The following is an 18,068-nucleotide window of genomic DNA, read 5'->3' on the forward strand; positions in this document are numbered from 1 at the left end:
ATCACCAAGTAGAAATAACATCAAATCAATAGCTAAAGGTTTGTCCTGACACCAAATTGCCACTATTTGGGACTTGAGCTCAAGATTGCCACTACTTAGTGTTGCAAATCAAATCAATACTTCTAAGTAGTGGCAATTTGATGGAGCTAGAGATGCTACTTAACTAATATGTTTGCAAAACTTGTCACATAATGAAATTGTTAGTAAAATTGTGCTGAAAGCTCCACACACACACACATAAAAACCCGGAAAAAGAAAGGGTAGAGTAGGACTTACGAGCTCTTCCTGAAAATGTAGGACTGAGTTAAGGGAAAAGAAGTGAAATACTGCGATATATAAAAAATTTCTCAGTCTTCTTCACACCAAGACCGCATAGCGCAGTGGATTAGCGCGTCTGACTTCGGATCAGAAGGTCGTGGGTTCGACTCCCACTGTGGTCGACATTTCTTTTCTTTTTCTTTTTCTCTTTTTACCCTCAAACCCAAACCCGAACCCGGTCCAGTTTCAGAAACCTTTTGTTCAAAGTAGGGTTTAGCGCTCTCTCTCCCTCTCTCGCTCTCTCTCCTAAATCTTCGAAAAATGTAAGCTTTCTCTCTCTCTCAACTTTTCTTCATTATTAGAAATTCTAGGTCACTGTAATTCATTTTCTCTGCTTGATTTGCATTAACTCTTTCACTGTAATCTCTTCTTTTTTTGGTTTTTCAGAGCTAAGATTCAGCTCTAATTTTAGTGTTTTTAGGTTACTGATATCCTATTCGAAACTTTTCTTACCACTTGAACTACTTTAAACTCTGTTTGGTTTCCGAGAAAACTGTTTTTAGGTTACAAATTTCTCATTTTCTTCAAATGCTTGCACCCTCTGTCAGTCGCCATAGTGATTTTTAGGGGGAAAAATTTTTTTTTTTGATGTATTAGTTGAACTTTTAGCAGCCAAAGGGAGAAACTGTTGCCTTACGGTTTATTTATTTTATGCGAACCCCAGATCTTTTATTCAACAAAAAAAGTGATTTTATCAGTTGAGCTACTTGGAACCCACAATTTTTACCTTTTCAATTAGTGAGTCTTTAGTGTTTTTGTTTGGATAGGTTTGATAATTAGTATTTTAGTTGGAATTGCCAATAACCTTTGGGTCAAATGGCATTTCTAGGCTTACAATGTATCAAAAAAATATAATTACTTTGGTTGGAATTTAAACCCTTTTTTTTTTTTTTTTCTATGATTAATTTGCAGTTTGATTGAAGGACTTGTGTGCATTCTTGGTAAAGAATAGAGAAATGGTTTCAACTGGGCCACAACCGTCTCTCAAGAGACGGGATTCATTGGTGACTAGGGAAGACGATCAACTTATTATAACCCCTTTAGGGGCGGGTAATGAAGTAGGTCGGTCTTGCATGTACATGTCCTACAAAGGGAAAACTGTCCTGGTATGCCATTAACATAGTGTACTCTTGGTTTTTAGAGCAGTGTTTAGGGCTGTTTTTCTTCATATGGTGATTTAATTTTCCTTTTTCGTTTGTCTCTTTTTCTTGGATGGTAGTTTGATTGTGGAATTCATCCGGCTTACTCAGGCATGGCTGCTTTGCCATACTTTGATGAGATAGATCCTTCAACAATTGACGTCCTTCTCATCACTCAGTATGTATTTTTCTTCCTTCTCGCTTAATGCCTTATTAAATGAGGTTGTTGCTCAAGTGATCTCACACATTTGGCACCAATGATGCAATTTCTATTGTAGGCTGTTGATTTCTGTCTTTTTAGAATGTAACTTGTTATTATTGTAAATTTTAGGATAGGCTTGCTTATGCATCCTGTGTACATTAGGGTTCCCCTTCTTAGTAAATTTATATTAGGTTATCAACCAACTCTTTTATATTATATTCGAGATTCTAACTTTATAAACAAAGTTTTGAGTTTTTTGGAAGTGATTGCTTATTAGACTAGATGCATTGTATTGTCAAATCTCCTGTTTTAATTATTTATTGCAGAGAGGATCTACTTTACAATAAATCTTTTTGGTTGAGTGAAATCATGGTACTTTAACACCATCTTTCTTTCTTTTCCCTGTTATGGAGTTAAGGAATCATGGGGTCCATAGAGTTCCCTCTCTATATTTCAATTGGTTCTCGTTCTGCAGTTGTATTTGTGTTTTTCAACGATGTTGATGACAATGGTGTTGACCCTCAAATCTAATACGAAGTCATGCTTTCTGCTTGCAGCTTTCACTTGGATCATGCTGCATCCCTACCTTATTTTCTGGAGAAGGTTTCTTGCTTTCTTTGTGAATTAACATAGGTGTTATGTATGGATCTTTTTCCATGGGAAACTAATAAATTGAAATTTTGTTTAGACCACCTTCAAAGGTCGGGTGTTCATGACTTATCCAACAAAGGCGATCTACAAGTTGCTGTTGACTGATTATGTAAAAGTCAGCAAAGTTTCAGTTGAAGATATGTTGTATAATGAACAGGACATCAATCGCTCCATGGATAAAATTGAGGTCTGTGTTTTATCATTTATGCAATTTTCAATTCCCGTTGGTCTCTAGGTTTTTATTGTTGCCCAAATTGGCTCTATATTTTAGATTGACTGAAGTTATTTCAATGCACACTTTGTCCTAAACTGCATTAACTCTTTGATATTTACGTTTTTATGGTCATTTGGTCAGGTTTCTACATGTTTATTTTTGGTTTCTGGTCATTCCATATAGTTTTTTATGGTAAGTTCTATCCACGTTGTGCTGATTCCCCTGAATAAGACATATTTTTTAATGTGGAGAACCTGTTCCTTATTCTTCCCAATGGGCATTGCACCAAGGGGCTTTGATCTTCATTCAGAATCAGCTCCAAACTTGAGCTTGGTGATACCTTAAATAATATTGAGTTTTTTTTTGGTAGAAAGATGTTTTTGTAGCACTTTTTTTCCACATATAATTGATACTTATTTTCTTTGGGAAATGGTCATTATTCTTGTTCATAAATAACACACATTACAGGACATGGGTATGCTATTCTGGTTCCTCACACACTCGCTTTAGGCGATAAAGGATTGGGACCTCTTTAGATTAATAGCATTTATGTTGGACTATGGACTATATAAGTGGTGTTTTAAATCTCTCTTCAATGGATCAACCTTTGAATTGCAAGGGTCTTCTTGGAATTAGTTCGACATTAGGTGTCTTACTTTTATGATTGTTTGTCAAGGAGGACAAGGCTATATGATTATATTTCAGTTAATCTTAATATGGCATCATATACATTTTGTCTACTTTATATGTATGTGTTCTTTCTCTCTTTGCCGCACCTTCCCTCTCTTCTCTCTCTATGAGAGTTCTTGTAGAGAGAATTGGTATTGGCTCTGGATCTGCAACATTATTAAAATACTTGAATTTGTACAGAGAAATTAAGTGCACATGATTATGCATTTGTTGTCCATGGTTAGTGCCGTCATGAATCATGCATCCTAGTTTAACATGGAAGTTACCCTTTTTCATAGAAATTGAGGCTGTTTTAGGTCAGGTCTAATTTGGACAGGAGATAAAAATTCCAACATGGATTCAGCTTCTTGACCCAATGATATAAATTTAGGTCCAGTCTACCTGGACAGGAGGTAGACCTTCCAACATGGATTCACCTTGACCAAATGATAAACTAATGCCATAAATTTGTCATGAAATATATAGTTATGGAACTGGACTGCAAAAATGAACTCAAAGAGTAAGATAATTATTTTAGAAAAGGTATTTGACTCAGTTGCAGGTCAGTTCACTCCCTAGCTCTTTGAATTGATTTTTACTTTGTTTATTGATAAATTTCCATATCCAGGTTTACATCCTTGCATTGTTATTCATTTTGTTATGCGTAATCTTAACCTATAACCCTATGGTTGGACCCTATAAACCCAAAAAGCATTTGGAAATCTTCCATAGTTGTCTCCTAACAGCATAGTAACTACAGGTTATCGATTTCCATCAAACAGTAGAGGTTAATGGCATTCGATTTTGGTGCTATACTGCTGGCCATGTTCTTGGTGCTGCTATGTTTATGGTTGATATTGCTGGTGTTCGAGTTCTCTACACTGGTGACTATTCACGTGAGGAAGACCGGCATCTCCGAGCTGCTGAGACCCCACAGTTCTCCCCTGATATATGCATAATTGAATCCACTTATGGTGTCCGGCAACATCAACCTCAGAATGTCCGAGAGAAGCACTTCACTGATGCTATTCATTCAACCATATCTGAAGGTGGTCGTGTCCTTATTCCAGCTTTTGCCCTTGGCCGTGCTCAAGAACTGCTTTTGATTCTTGATGAGTACTGGTCAAACCATCCTGAGATCCAAAACATTCCCATATATTATGCTTCTCCCCTTGCGAAAAGGTGTTTGTCTGTTTATGAGACATACATACATTCAATGAATGACAGGATACGCGCCCAACATGCAGCAAAGTCTAACCCCTTTGTGTTCAAGTACATATCACCACTAAAGAGCATTGAAAATTTCAAAGATGTAGGCCCATCAGTGGTGATGGCAAGTCCTGGTACGCTTCAAAGTGGGTTGTCACGACAACTATTCGATATGTGGTGCTCTGATAGGAAAAATGCTTGTGTTCTACCTGGGTATGTGGTTGAGGGGACACTAGCTAAGACCATTATTAATGAACCCAAGGAGGTAACTCTCATGAATGGACTCATTGCTCCTCTCAACATGCAGGTTCATTACATATCATTCTCTGCCCATGCAGACTCTGCTCAGACGAGTGCATTTTTGGAAGAGCTCTTGCCTAATAATATTATTCTTGTTCATGGAGAAGCTAATGAGATGGGGAGGCTTAAACAGAAACTCATAAGCCAGTTTGCTGATCGTAACATTAAAGTTTTCAATCCAAAGAATTGTCAGTCTATTGAAATGTACTTCAACTCTCAGAAAATGGCAAAGACTATTGGAAGGCTTGCTGAAAAGACACCAGAAGTGGGGGAGACCGTCAGTGGTTTGCTGGTTAAGAAAGGCTTCACATATCAGATAATGGGTCCCGATGATCTCCACATCTTCTCTCAGCTATCTACTGCAAACATTACTCAGAAGATTACTATTCCATTTGGCGGAGCATTCAGTGTATTGAATCACCGGCTTAAGCAGATATATGAGAGTGTAGAGTCTTCAATGGATGAGGAGTCTGGGGTCCCAACACTTAGAGTTCATGAACGGGTAACAGTTAAGCAAGATTCCGAGAAACACATCTCACTGCATTGGACATCGGATCCTATAAGTGACATGGTTTCAGACTCTGTTGTGGCTTTGGTTTTAAATATCGGCCGAGAGATCCCCAAGGTAGTTGCTGAATCAGAGGCAATAAAAGTTGAGGAAGAGAATGAAAAGAAGGTAGAAAAGGTTATTTATGCCCTCCTTGTTTCACTCTTTGGAGATGTGAAGTTCGGAGAAAATGGGAAGCTGGTTATTAGTGTTGATGGGAATGTTGCAGAGCTTGATAAACAGACTGGGGATGTTGAGAGTGAAAATGAAGGTCTAAAAGAAAGAGTACGAACAGCTTTCCAGCGAATTCAAAATACTGTGAAGCCAATCCCTCTCTCTGCAGCTTAGTTCCTTCCCTGCACTAGTTCCATTCCTTTGTTTTCCTGTAATATGGGGTTTAACTTTGTATGCTACAGAGTAAAACTGATCTGTAAATACCAACTGTAGTTTTTAGCAACAGGCAATGATATATATTATGTTATAAATACCGCTAGTGATTACTTTATAACATGTTTGGTGCTAATCCTACACCGACCATTATTGAAACTTTTGTTTCTAAGGAAAGGAAATAATTTGTAATTTATCATTGTCTTTCTTATTTTTTGGAATCCTTCTCAATTGGTTATCACGCCATGGTGTTGTGATTTGTGATGCACTAATGACATGTTGGACTGTGTGTGTCTGTAGTGATAAAACATCTATAATGCAGGAGACAAGCATATTTTTATTTGAATTTAGTATTATTTACTTTTGTAAGTCAGTTGTATTTTTATTTATTAGGTCCCAATAGTTTATTAGGATTTTGGTATTTAAATATTTGGAAACAAGGTTATTCTTGTAATAAGGCAATTAGGGTTTCTTACATAAAATTAGGGTTTAGTTTTTCTATATAAGCAAATTATTTTACTCCTGTTAGAAATGATTTAGAGATATCTTTTATATATATAGTAAGAAAGCTTTATTGATATAAATTAAAATACTAATAATAATAACCAGCAGCAGCTAGTTCACAACAAGTGTACCAGTAATGCTGAAAAATTAAAGAAAATTATAGCAATCAGTGATGTCCAAAGCACTAGTAAAAGAATGGATGCTCAAAGCCACCATCCACTCATATAATGAGTTCAGGAAAGCTCACTTCATCACCATGGTAGGTCGTTCAATATCCCCTAACACCCTATAGTTCATTTTCTTCCAAATGGTCCAAATGATACATGATTAGAAATGATTTTGATGAATGAAATTTTCTTTTGTTTTTGTTTTTTGTCTTCTTCTTTTTTTTCTTTTTTCTTTTTTTGGTGCCGACTCCAACCAGCCTAAGTGTTCACAACAAGTGTACTAGAAATGCCGAAAAATTAAATAAAATTATAGCAATCAGTGAAGTCCAAAGCACTAGTAAAAGAATGGATGCTCAAAGCCACCATGCACTCATATAATGAGTTCAGGAAAGCTCACTTCATCACCATGGTAGGTCGTTCAATATCCCCTAACACCCTATAGTTCATTTTCTTCCAAATGGTCCAAATGATACATGATTAGAAATGATTTTGATGAATGAAATTTTCTTTTGTTTTTGTTTTTTGTCTTCTTCTTTTTTTTCTTTTTTCTTTTTTTGGTGCCGACTCCAACCAGCCTAAGTGTTCATTCCTAGTGATTTTTCTTTGCTTGGTGTTGAGAGGAGGCCTAATAAGTGCTAACTCCTAGATTCTTATACTCTTGTCGTAATAAAAATTTTCCTCCAAACCTATCTAGAGAAAGCTCTTCAAAAACATTGCATTTAAAGGAAGCTTTTCAAACACTCTATGCGATGATAACAATTGAAATACTAAGTTATCTATAAAAGTAAATAAAATAAATCACATGACTATCAAATAAATAATGCAATTAAAGGTACATATAGAATGTCTTATGAATTTTCATTTTGTGAATATCTTTATATCATTTTCACTGTGTAATAATTTCAATTTTTTTGTGAACACCCTCAAACAAGGTGACATTCATTTCTCACATTTTATATCATTAACATTATTATCATCGTCATTATTATTAAGTCTAGAAAAATAATAATAATTTTTACAATAACCTAAATATAGTTTATTATGATTTGTGCATAATAAAAATAGTATGTGAAAGAGACGTTATTCTAATCACAAAAGAATGCATCAACAATTGTAAGCAAAAATTATATTAATTAACTTATCTTGTAAAGTTTTTTACCATCGAATAAGAGATTTAAGACTCAAAGTTCAAATCTTATTAACACCAAAAAACCAAGTGATGTCAACAATCATTATGAAATGAACAACAGTAATTAAAATTATATCCTATGATCAAAAAGAAAAAAGTTAATTAACCCTTCAAACCATCTAAAAATTTTGGTTTCTCGAAAAAAAAAATCTAAAAAAAGTGAAAAGAAAAAGAAAAAACTTACATATAGGTACATTTTATACAACTGAAAATTGAAAGACACTGTTGTAAAATAATTTTTAAATTTATAAATAGTATCGTGGAAACTATTTTTAATATAAAAGTTACTGAAAAGTAAAATTGTTAGTCCATAAACGATACACAATGTGCACCGATGGCCTGAAAAAAAAAATTGAAAAGTCCAACTTTGCGGTTTGAACAACCGCCATCTTTGACTTACAGATCACTCAAAGCTCGATCTTTACTACAAGAGCCAAACCCCAAACACCAATTGGTTCGATTTATCTTTTTCCACTATTAATCCTAGGGTTCCAATTCTCAATTTTCTCATGCTTTTGGGTTTTTAATATTTCAATGATTATTGTTATTTATTTGTGTGGAATTGAAATTTGGTATCTTTGGATTGAATGTGTTTCAGGTTTTTGATTATGGTGGCGGAGGAGGTGGAGTTGAGCACGGAAGTTGTTGTTCCTGTTGAAGAAGAGAATGGGAATACTTCGGAAGCTGTGAATGGAAATGAGGAAGAGGCCTCGTCTGAACCTTCTTCAACATTGGACAAAGATGAAGATGAGAGCAATAAAGGTGATGCTTTTCTTTTCAAATTAGTCTAATGGGTTTCTAAAGATTGATTTTTTATTTGGTTTTTTTGTTTGTTTGTATTGATATTGGCATTTATAGGTCATAGCTACAGATACATAACTAGAGTATACTTTTTCAATCAAAGCTTCAAAAACCCATAACAAATCTCATAACTTTTTGTTTTTGTTGGGGGTGGCAGGTTGTGATAAATGCCAAAAAAAAAAAAAAAAACCAGAATCACAAACTATTACACTTCTTTGCCATAACTTTGATGAGGCAGATTGTGAGTAGTTAAGAAAAAATAGTGGGTTTATGTATAAGTGATAGGCAACCACTTAGAATCTGTCCTGTCCGAGTTATGACAAAAAAGTTGTGAAATAGTTTGTGATCCTAGAATAGTAGAACCACACTTAGTGCAAAATCATTTTCGCGTGGGACTACCGCCGATATCACTTTTATTTTATAGGAATTACAATCTACAACCTCAGCATTGTGAATGATGTTGTGTCATTAGGGTTATTGGTTACCAGTTAGACGGATTAGGGTCCTCTGGAGTTCTTAGGGAAACTCTAACATGGAGTTCTTAAGATCATATCTATCTATTTTGAAATGAGTGGATTGGATTTTGCTATGTCATAAACGCTTAAACAAATGTTGACTATATCACCTTTTTTGTATCTATTTGAATTATTTGATGACATAGCTAAATCTAATCTACTTATTTTAAAATGGATGGATAGGATTTTGGGTCTATGGTGGAGTTACCTTAAGAATTAATATGGATGAGAGAGTTGGTCATTGAGTCAATCAATGCTTTAACCTTTGGGTTACTGAGTTTTGGCTCAAATGGCATCTCCTTCCCTTTTAAGATTAAATTAGAGGATGAGGTTGTGGGTTAAGTATTAATGCGTATTATTGGGTGCATGCGTTACTTACCAACCAAAATATATTTTACATTATATATTATATGTGCATTTGGTATATAGCTTATTTCTGTGAGATAAGAACAAGGTTTGATTAAGTAGCACCTAAGAAAATAAGCGGGCTTACATTAACAATTAAGTCGTAACAAATGGCTTATGTGTGTATGAAAGTCAATATGGAGTAGCTATTGAGTAGTCCAGGAATGATAATCCACCCTTTTGTAACATGGTGGATTCTGTAGGTAAAGTTCATTGTGGGGTTAACCATTCATGTGAGATGAGGGAGTATTACCCTTGAATAATTAAATTATTTTGAAAAAGGAGAGGGCATTTGGAAAGTTAAGGTTCCTAAAAGGGTGGCATTCTTTATGTGGACAGCAGCTCATGGTCAGATTCTAACTTTGGATAACCTTATGCTTCGTGGTTGCCCTTTGGCGAATTGTTGTTATATGTGCTGTTGTAATGCGGAATCTATGCGAATCACTTGTTACTTTTTTGTCCAACAGCTCATTCTTTGTGGACGTATATGCTTCGGTTGTTTGGGATCGATTGGGCCATGCTAGGTTCAATTGTGGACTTACTTTTTTGTTGGTATCATTGGCTTGGGAAGCATAGTTCTGATATTTGGAATTTTGTTCTAGGCTGTTTAATGTGGACTATTTGGACTAAACAGAATTGGCGGTCTTTTGAGGATGAGGAGAAAACTGTGGTTCAGTTATTAGATTTATGCCAACGGACCGTCTTTGATTGGTCTCGGTGTTGGGGTCTCTCGGATTGTTCTACCCTTATGGATTTTCTTTCGTCTATTAGAATAGCTTAGAGGTTGCTTGTGTCTATTTGTTCCTTATTTTTCTTTGTTCACTGCCGTGAAATTTTTGTATTTTTCTTGCTATTCTTTTATTAATATTAATTTCTTCTTACTTATCCAAAAAAAAAAAAAAGCAGAGGGAATAGTAAAAAAATTGGGTACATTTTGTTTATATTTTCTTTCCTCCCTTCTCCTTATGAATGAAGAATCTTAATTGTGATAAGCAACTAGTTCTCTTTCCTGGGCATAATTTGTTGTGTATCCTTTTGATGGGACTTGGTAAGTTAATCAAATATAAAATATTAATTATATGTACTTTATTTGTATGGTCATTCAGAAATTTTGTACTTAAAGTTTGTCAATTTTTTGCTAATATGTGCACTTGCTTGCATTTTTAAACCATTTCTTTACAGAAGTTACAAAGAAAAAAAAGAAGAAAAATAAAAGCAAGTGAGGACCTTATTCTAGCCTTAATTTCTCTCTTTCTGGTTGAAGTACATTTTCACTTGGTAGTATATAATTTCTCTTCTTTTACACAGGAAAAAGAAAGAACTACCTGAGCAGACTGATCCTCCGTCCATTCCTGTTACTGACCTTTTTCCTTCTGGCGAGTTTCCTGAGGGTGAGATTCAGCAATATAAAGACGAGTGAGTATATGTTATTTCTACAAACTCATTGCAACTAAGTCTTAACCCCAACTTAATTGGGGTTGGCTATTTCTATCCAATAGAATATTGCTCCTAGGCATGGGCATATAAACTGCTTAGCCTGTCAGGGTGAATGCCTCTAGATTACCCGGTAATTGGTTCCAGTGGGTGGGGTTAGTTGCCTGTAGGTTTTATTGGCTAGAGGCGAGTCCGAAATGCGCTTATTTAGAAATGTTTCTTTAGTAAGGTTCCCTACATAAAAATAAAAAGGCAGAATATGGCTTTTTTTTTTTTTTTGTGGCAATTTTTATCTTAGGGATTCTATGCATACATGTGTACGGTTAAGGGGTTGTTAACTAGTGCAATCATTGTCCCAAGTTCCAGTCAATATATTGGAACCGCTACTTCATGCATATTGGTTTACCTTTTTAGTAACTGAAGATCTTGGTATTTAAAATTTGTGCTTGTATATCAGTAACTTATGGAGGACCACATCTGAAGAGAAGAGGGAGTTGGAGCGCCTCGAAAAACCAATGTACAATTCCGTTCGGCGAGCAGCTGAAGTTCATCGTCAGGTTGCAATCTGTTTTAATATTGACATATGTTACTGCTCAAAGTGAGGAAAACAAGTATCTTTATTCTGTTGAGAGTAGGAAAGCTTAGAGAACCTTTTGTTCTTGACATTCAGTCTGGTTAAGAAACTGGATCAAAACAGCCGGTTTAACCATGAACTGGGCTCATTTCCAGTCTGATTTGTCACCTCTTTAATGCTCTTTTTGTTGAATTGGATTAAACCTGCTGGATTACCCATTCAACGGGTCAATGAACCAATAAACTAGTGCAATTTTATCAAATTGGTTCCTTTTTAAAATTTAAAACAAATCAGATTTATAATTTTTTTTAACAAACACTCGGTATGTCTTTCACTTTTTGAATCTAAATATAAGATTTAGATTATCATATGTATACTAAGAGCGTTGCAGCTCAATGGGATTGCCTACTTCGAACCTGGGTTTGAATACCCTCACTTGTTGTAAGCAATATATATATGGTATAATATTTATTTAATTATAAATGTATTTTTTAATCAAATCGGTTGACCATTGACTTGCTCATCAATCCAGTTCAGTAACCAGTTTGGTTTTTAAAACATTGCATTCAACTGAAGCTTGTTTACTTATAATTAGGTTCGGAAATACATCAAAAGTATTCTGAAGCCTGGAATGTTGATGACTGACCTGTGTGAGACTTTGGAGAATACAGTCCGTAAACTAATATCAGAGAATGGTCTGCAAGCTGGCATTGCTTTCCCTACAGGGTGCTCTCTGAACTGGTAAACATTTTGAGTCTGTTATTTGAGAGAATTTTATTTGTTTGATCATAATGTCATAAAACCATTTATGTAGTCTAAGCTCTTTTTTGTTGTCAGGGTTGCTGCTCATTGGACCCCAAATTCAGGAGATAAGACTGTGCTTCAGTATGATGATGTGATGAAGTTGGATTTTGGAACTCATATCGATGGTACTACCCACTTCTGTGCCATCCATCTGTAACTTGTTCTGATTTTCTATTTTGGCTATTGTGTTGGTAGAATTCTATATTTCTATCTTTACTGCATTATACTACTATTTTTCTTGGCTGTTGTATCAGTCATGGGTTCTTTGATATGCAGGGTGTATAGTCGACTGTGCATTTACAGTGGCATTCAATCCAATGTTTGATCCACTACTTGAAGCCTCTCGTGAAGCAACCAATACAGGTATCAAGGTACTGTTCAGTCCCCAATAAATCCCTTTGGCAAATGATTTGTTAATCTTGCTCTTTGGTTACATATGATCATGTTTGTTATCCCTATGGAATGAAAATTAGCAATGTGGATCATTCTTTTTTATGTTTGCTGCATTAATGGGTGAAAAGGCGACAGCAACAATTGAATAAAAAAGTGACCTTTGAATAACTTTTTAAACTAATGTCTGTTCTGAAAAGTTTGTTCAATTTATTTGTAGAGTTATACTTATCAAGTCTAGCAGAGTTTGGTTTTTAATTTGGACATTTGTTAGAATTGACCATATTCTCTTTTAACTAGGATCAGCAATGGTCCTACATGTTTTTGGGTGCTTGAATGAGTGATTACAAGTGATGTTTCATCAAAATTTATAATCCAGTATTTTACATTCTCTTGCATTAGGGAACAGCATGTTGTATGGTATTATTATATATCAAACCATTAGTGCTGAGCCTGTGGGCTTAATGGAAGTGATGGAGTTAATAATAGATTGACAAAATTTTCCTCCAAATTGGCGGCATTTGAAATGGCTATCCATGTGAACAACTTTAATTTTTTAAAATAATATATGTACAGATTATACATGGAAGCATACCTTCGATGGAAATTTTTTTTTTTGGGTACATGTCTATAGCAAACTGGACAACTTTTGTACTCATTAGAATGTGGGAAGATGCTATGTTCTTTTAGTAAATGATCTTGTGTTTGTGCGTATGTGTGTGTATAACATCGAAGTTGATAACTTTATTTACAGTATATTTATGACTTATGACATGCTTTAATATTAGAAAATTATTTTTACACACTAATACTAACACTTATACTTGTATATGTATATGTGTATGTATGTCTATGTCACTTACCAAAAAAAGGTATGTATGTAGTTTGAGGTTGTCTTGACTGGTGTATCAATACAATAGTTTGCTTAAGCTAAAAATATCTGGCTCCGCCCTTGTTCACATGTATTTTGTTTAGATGACTTATTAAGTCATCTAAACAAGTTACATGACTTTTAAATAGGGCATTTAAATAGGCCATGAAAAAAAGTACACATGGATGCTCATTTTAGTCACCATGTAGTAGGTTGGAAGAAATATACTTACCCCCAAAAATAAGTTGAGGCATGTAGTACTTCCATTACTGATGAGGAGGACGCTGACAAAGATGTTTCTAAGATTGCTCGAGGATATAAGATGGAACCAATGTAAGTTAGTTTGAGTTAAGATTCTAAGATGGGAATAGGAAGGCTGATGGTGACAGCTAAAATATCTGAATTATTTTGGGAGATATTTTAATAAGATGTGGATCATTTAATTTTACATTGCCCAATAGCTTGTGCGCCATGGAACTTGGTGTTCTATTTAGTGGGAATTACATGGGTGATTCTACGAATGGTGATAGAGTACTTGGCATGTTGGATAGGTCAGTTGGGTGGGAAGAGGGAATTGAAACTTGGAAAGCTATCTGTGTTTGAAGTGGTTTATTTGGAGAGAAAGTAATAGGCTCACATTTGAGGAAAGGGAGACAATGGTAAAGATTTTAAAGCATTTATTCCAAAGGTAGATTTCTGAGAGGAAAGACTATTGAATCCAGATTTTCCCATGAGTTTTCTTGATTTCTAGATATGTTAATTTTTAGAATACATGTGGCTGGCCCTGACTAATTTGTTAAGAATCCATATTAGTCAAGAATCCATAGCTGGTGCAAAAAAAATTGGGGTTAAGGCTTTGTTGTAATTGTTGTTGTACTTGTTTTTTGGCTTTTATTCTTGTATACATCCCATGTCATTGGGTAAAACTCTTTTCATTTCTTCCATGAAATATTTATTATATATGAAAAATAATAGGGAAAATTACGCTTTACCCCCCCTAAACTGTACCTCATGTTACACTTAGCACCTTAAACTGTGTGGATGCACACTTACCTCCCTAAACTATTACTAGTTGCACACTTTGCACCCCACTGTTAAGTTGGCCATTAATTTGGATGGAATTTAAACTCTTGTGCAAGTCATGTGATATCTGCAAAGGTGGCATATAATTAAAAGACCAAATTACCCCGTTTGAATCTCTTAAAAGTTAAAACAACCCTCTTATGTGTTCTCTCTAGATGGCACTCATTTTTTTTTTTTTTTTGGCCTTTAAACTTCAGTCCTCACCTTCTTCCTCCGTTCAACATCACAGGTCTCTCGTTTCCTCTCAATCTCTCGCTTCACTCCATCAGTCCTAGTCCCAGCCCCAAATGACCCAAGACTGAAATTACCCCAAATTGAAAACCTGAACTCAGTCTCTCCCTCAGTTTTAGTTTGTGTGTAGCAAGTTCAGTTTCAGTTCTTTCTTTCTCCTCTGTTTCTTTTTCATATTTCATTTTAATTTTTGAGTGCTTCATAAAGGTCCAAGTTTGATTCCTTAAACCATGTTCTTATAACAAAGGTTAGGGATTAAGAATATAATGTATTGATGTTAAGCAGAAATTGAATTTGGATTTTACAGATTTTCAGACATTACTGGAACCCATGGCTACATATATAAAAGAATGCCAATTGTATTCATATATCAAGGGAGAGCATGTTATCAATCAGTATATGTATTAACCCAATGTAAATTAGTCTTTCACCATCGTAGAAAATCAATAGATGTATTAACCCAATATAAAGGAGAGCTTGTGCTTGTTTAAAACAAATTAAAATGAAATAAGAAAAAGAAACAGAGGAGAAAGATAGAACTGGAACTGAACGAGAGAGCGAATGCTGAGAACTAAGACTGAGAGGGAGAGTTGTGTTGTTTTAAGAGATTGAAAGGGGTAATTTGGTCTTTTAATTATATGCCATCTTTGCAGCTGTCACATGACTTGCACATGAGTTTAAATTCCATCCAAATTAACAGCTAACTTAACAGTGGGGTGCAAAGTGTGCAAGGGGTAATAGTTTAGGGGGGTAAGTGTGCATCCGTATAGTTTAGGGTGCTAAGTGTAAGATGGGGTATAGTTTTGGGGGGGGGGGGGGGGGTAAAGTGTAATTTTCCCAAAATAATAATAAGATGTAAGATGTAACTACTGATAATGATGAGAGGAAGTTAATACTGTTGTAGTTTATTATGTATATTCTAATATACTTGATATCCTTTGATCGGTGAATTTTTAAATGGTATAGTAATATTATATCTTTAATACCAATTAATTTGAGATAATGTTGAAATTGAAATAATTTTGATTTTGTGCCCGCTTTTTCAACCTACATCAATGGGGTAGAACTATTGGACTTCTTTTCCTCACTGTCCCCCCTTGCTTCATCCTTCTCTTTTTCAATATCTTTCAAATAAGATCACTTGGTAGGCCAGAAACTTGGACCTTTAAGTATTATTTTCTGCCACTCTGATTTCTGTCTTTTCTTGTAATGGATACTGTCTCTTGCTACATCTAAATTTTTTTAATTTACTATTTTTGTATCTTTTTACTTCTTTTTTGGGCATCAGAAATAACATATGAAGAAATTTTCTTTGGGTTGTATTGTATATACTCACTGCTACAGCTTTTACCAATTCCAGAAGTCATGAATCCCCAACCACATAGTACCATGTTACTGATAGTCTTGTAATTGTGTAGGAAGCTGGAATTGATGTGCGACTTTGTGATATTGGTGCTGCAATTCAAGAGGTCATGGAATCATATGAGGTTGAAATTAATGGAAAGGTGTACCAAGGTATGACATCTGTAGCAAGTATATATATATATATATATGGAGAGAGTATATATAAAGTAAAATGGAGAGGGTATCCATTTTACACAGTGTGTATGATGTAACAGTTATTATATAGTGTATGATATCTTTTGTGTCTAAAAATTATGTCTAATATGTCACGTGGATATATTTTTACATTAAGTGGACGTTGGCTGTTGTTGGCAGTAAAGAGTATTCGAAACTTGAACGGACATAGCATTGGGCGCTATCAGATCCATGCTGAGAAATCTGTCCCTATTGTGAAAGGAGGAGAGCAGACGAAGATGGAAGAGGGCGAATTTTTTGCAATTGAAACTTTTGCATCAACTGGTAATTGTTTTTGCAGTGATGCAAATCTGACAAGAAATAGTTTGCAGTTAATGTATATTGAGACCTGAAGTACAATTAATTGCTTCTTGTTATATTCAGGAAAAGGATATGTCAGAGAAGATCTAGAGTGCAGCCATTACATGAAAAATTTTGAAGCAGGTCATATCCCATTGAGGTTGCCCAGGGCAAAGCAACTGTTAGCTACAATTAACAAGAACTTCTCCACATTGGCCTTCTGCAGACGGTATTTAGACCGCCTGGGGGAGACTAAATACCTTATGGCACTAAAGAATTTATGTGATGCTGGCATTGTTCAGGTATTTCTCACCAATTGATTTGTATATGGTCCCTCTTTACCACAATAGATGATAACATTTTCTTTTTGGGTTGTCTCAAAATATATGGATATATTCAAAATTGAAAGTTCAAAAGTGAGTTTAATTTGCTAAAGAATATATTTATTCCAAAATATATAAAGACTATGAAGGGCGGAGATAGAATATGACAAGATTGTTACTTCATGTAGTAGGTCCTTGAGCTACATCGTGATGTAGTTTTTATTGCCACCATCTTCTACAAGTTCACTTCATGGATATTGCTGTCAAGTACTCTCTTAATTCTTCTCCTTTTTTTTTGGCAGCCTCTTCCTCCGTTCTGCGATGTTAAGGGCAGTTATGTCTCTCAGTTTGAGCATACCATCTTACTCCGGCCAACCTGCAAAGAGGTCATTTCCAGAGGCGATGACTATTGATGGGGATGGAAATTAAATTTTGGCACTGAATACCTACGTGGATTCATGTTCAAACTGTTATGTTTGTTTATTAACTTTACAACTTCAATGAATTACTGAAATTCTGGTAGTAAAGAATACACTGATCACTAGTTTATACTCTTGGCATTTGACATGTGATTCTGGTTGTTTAATTATAATCCTATTACACTCTAGGTGCAGACTCCTTCCAAATAAATAAAAAAGCTAAAACCTCCAGATAAAATGTTAACTGCTAATGGTGACTGGTGAAATACCAATATCAGTTTATTGATTGGGTGACTCTTATTGTGGAATTATGCCGCATGGATGGTTTAACTATCTTGGTCTATTGTTTAAAAACCATCTGCAGTTGTATATATTCCTTGTTTTTAGAGTTTTCTAAACAAGCCAGATTTGGTTGGGTTCAACATTTGAACTAGAATCCAATGGGTATTGAACTCACAATCCATCAGTTTGGCCCTCCAACATGTGGCATTCCTCGCCTCCGTCTATCATTGGAGACAATCTTTGATAGCCTGTTCAGCTTTTGTCACCTATTGGGGTTTGATGAGTCCATCACCTAAATAGTTCAGAAGTTTGTGGCATCTAGCATATCTATATTCCAATGACATCGTGCTTCATATTCTTGAGCTCATAAAAGTTCAAATGTATTTTTTTGTGTGACTAAATTTGTGTTATATAAATTATTATAGGTAAAAGTTAATGGATGTCCTAATGACATTGGTTTAGGATATATTTTTAGTAACTTTTTTATGGGAAAAGAAAAAAATAACTAATTTTTTTTATGTCTTTTTATATTTTCCATAAAATTGGTGTTAAAATTTTTCTA

At 34.9% G+C, this 18,068-nt stretch overlaps 2 protein-coding genes and 1 non-coding gene across 5 annotated transcripts; all 3 read left to right on the forward strand.

Moving 5' to 3' along the window:
- The first annotated feature begins 366 nt into the window (after positions 1-366).
- On the forward strand, positions 367-440 carry TRNAR-UCG. Its single transcript has one exon. It is a non-coding gene; the product is annotated as a tRNA-Arg (tRNA).
- A 76-nt stretch (positions 441-516) lies between these two features.
- LOC115977515 (cleavage and polyadenylation specificity factor subunit 3-I-like) lies at positions 517-5,852 on the forward strand. The gene is made up of 6 exons (XM_031099400.1): positions 517-581; positions 1,231-1,424; positions 1,538-1,635; positions 2,217-2,262; positions 2,348-2,497; positions 3,954-5,852. Exons 2-6 carry the CDS (start codon positions 1,275-1,277, stop codon positions 5,595-5,597), a joined length of 2,088 nt encoding a protein of 695 aa, XP_030955260.1. The 5' UTR covers positions 517-581; positions 1,231-1,274; the 3' UTR covers positions 5,598-5,852.
- A 1,988-nt stretch (positions 5,853-7,840) lies between these two features.
- Positions 7,841-17,462, forward strand: LOC115977516 (methionine aminopeptidase 2B-like). 3 transcript variants are annotated; one of them, XM_031099403.1, is made up of 12 exons: positions 7,841-7,984; positions 8,095-8,258; positions 10,400-10,436; positions 10,526-10,633; positions 11,109-11,208; positions 11,821-11,966; positions 12,063-12,154; positions 12,306-12,400; positions 16,023-16,119; positions 16,324-16,467; positions 16,567-16,784; positions 17,108-17,462. In XM_031099403.1, exons 2-12 carry the CDS (start codon positions 8,105-8,107, stop codon positions 17,216-17,218), a joined length of 1,302 nt encoding a protein of 433 aa, XP_030955263.1. In that variant the 5' UTR covers positions 7,841-7,984; positions 8,095-8,104; the 3' UTR covers positions 17,219-17,462. The 3 variants fall into 3 exon arrangements, with proteins under 3 accessions (XP_030955263.1, XP_030955262.1, XP_030955261.1); XM_031099402.1 differs by having other exon boundaries at positions 7,841-7,950; XM_031099401.1 differs by lacking the exon at positions 7,841-7,984 and having other exon boundaries at positions 7,991-8,258.
- Positions 17,463-18,068: the final 606 nt, after the last annotated feature.

This window comes from Quercus lobata, chromosome 2 (assembly GCF_001633185.2).
Source record: "Quercus lobata isolate SW786 chromosome 2, ValleyOak3.0 Primary Assembly, whole genome shotgun sequence".
Taxonomy (NCBI): domain Eukaryota; kingdom Viridiplantae; phylum Streptophyta; class Magnoliopsida; order Fagales; family Fagaceae; genus Quercus; species Quercus lobata.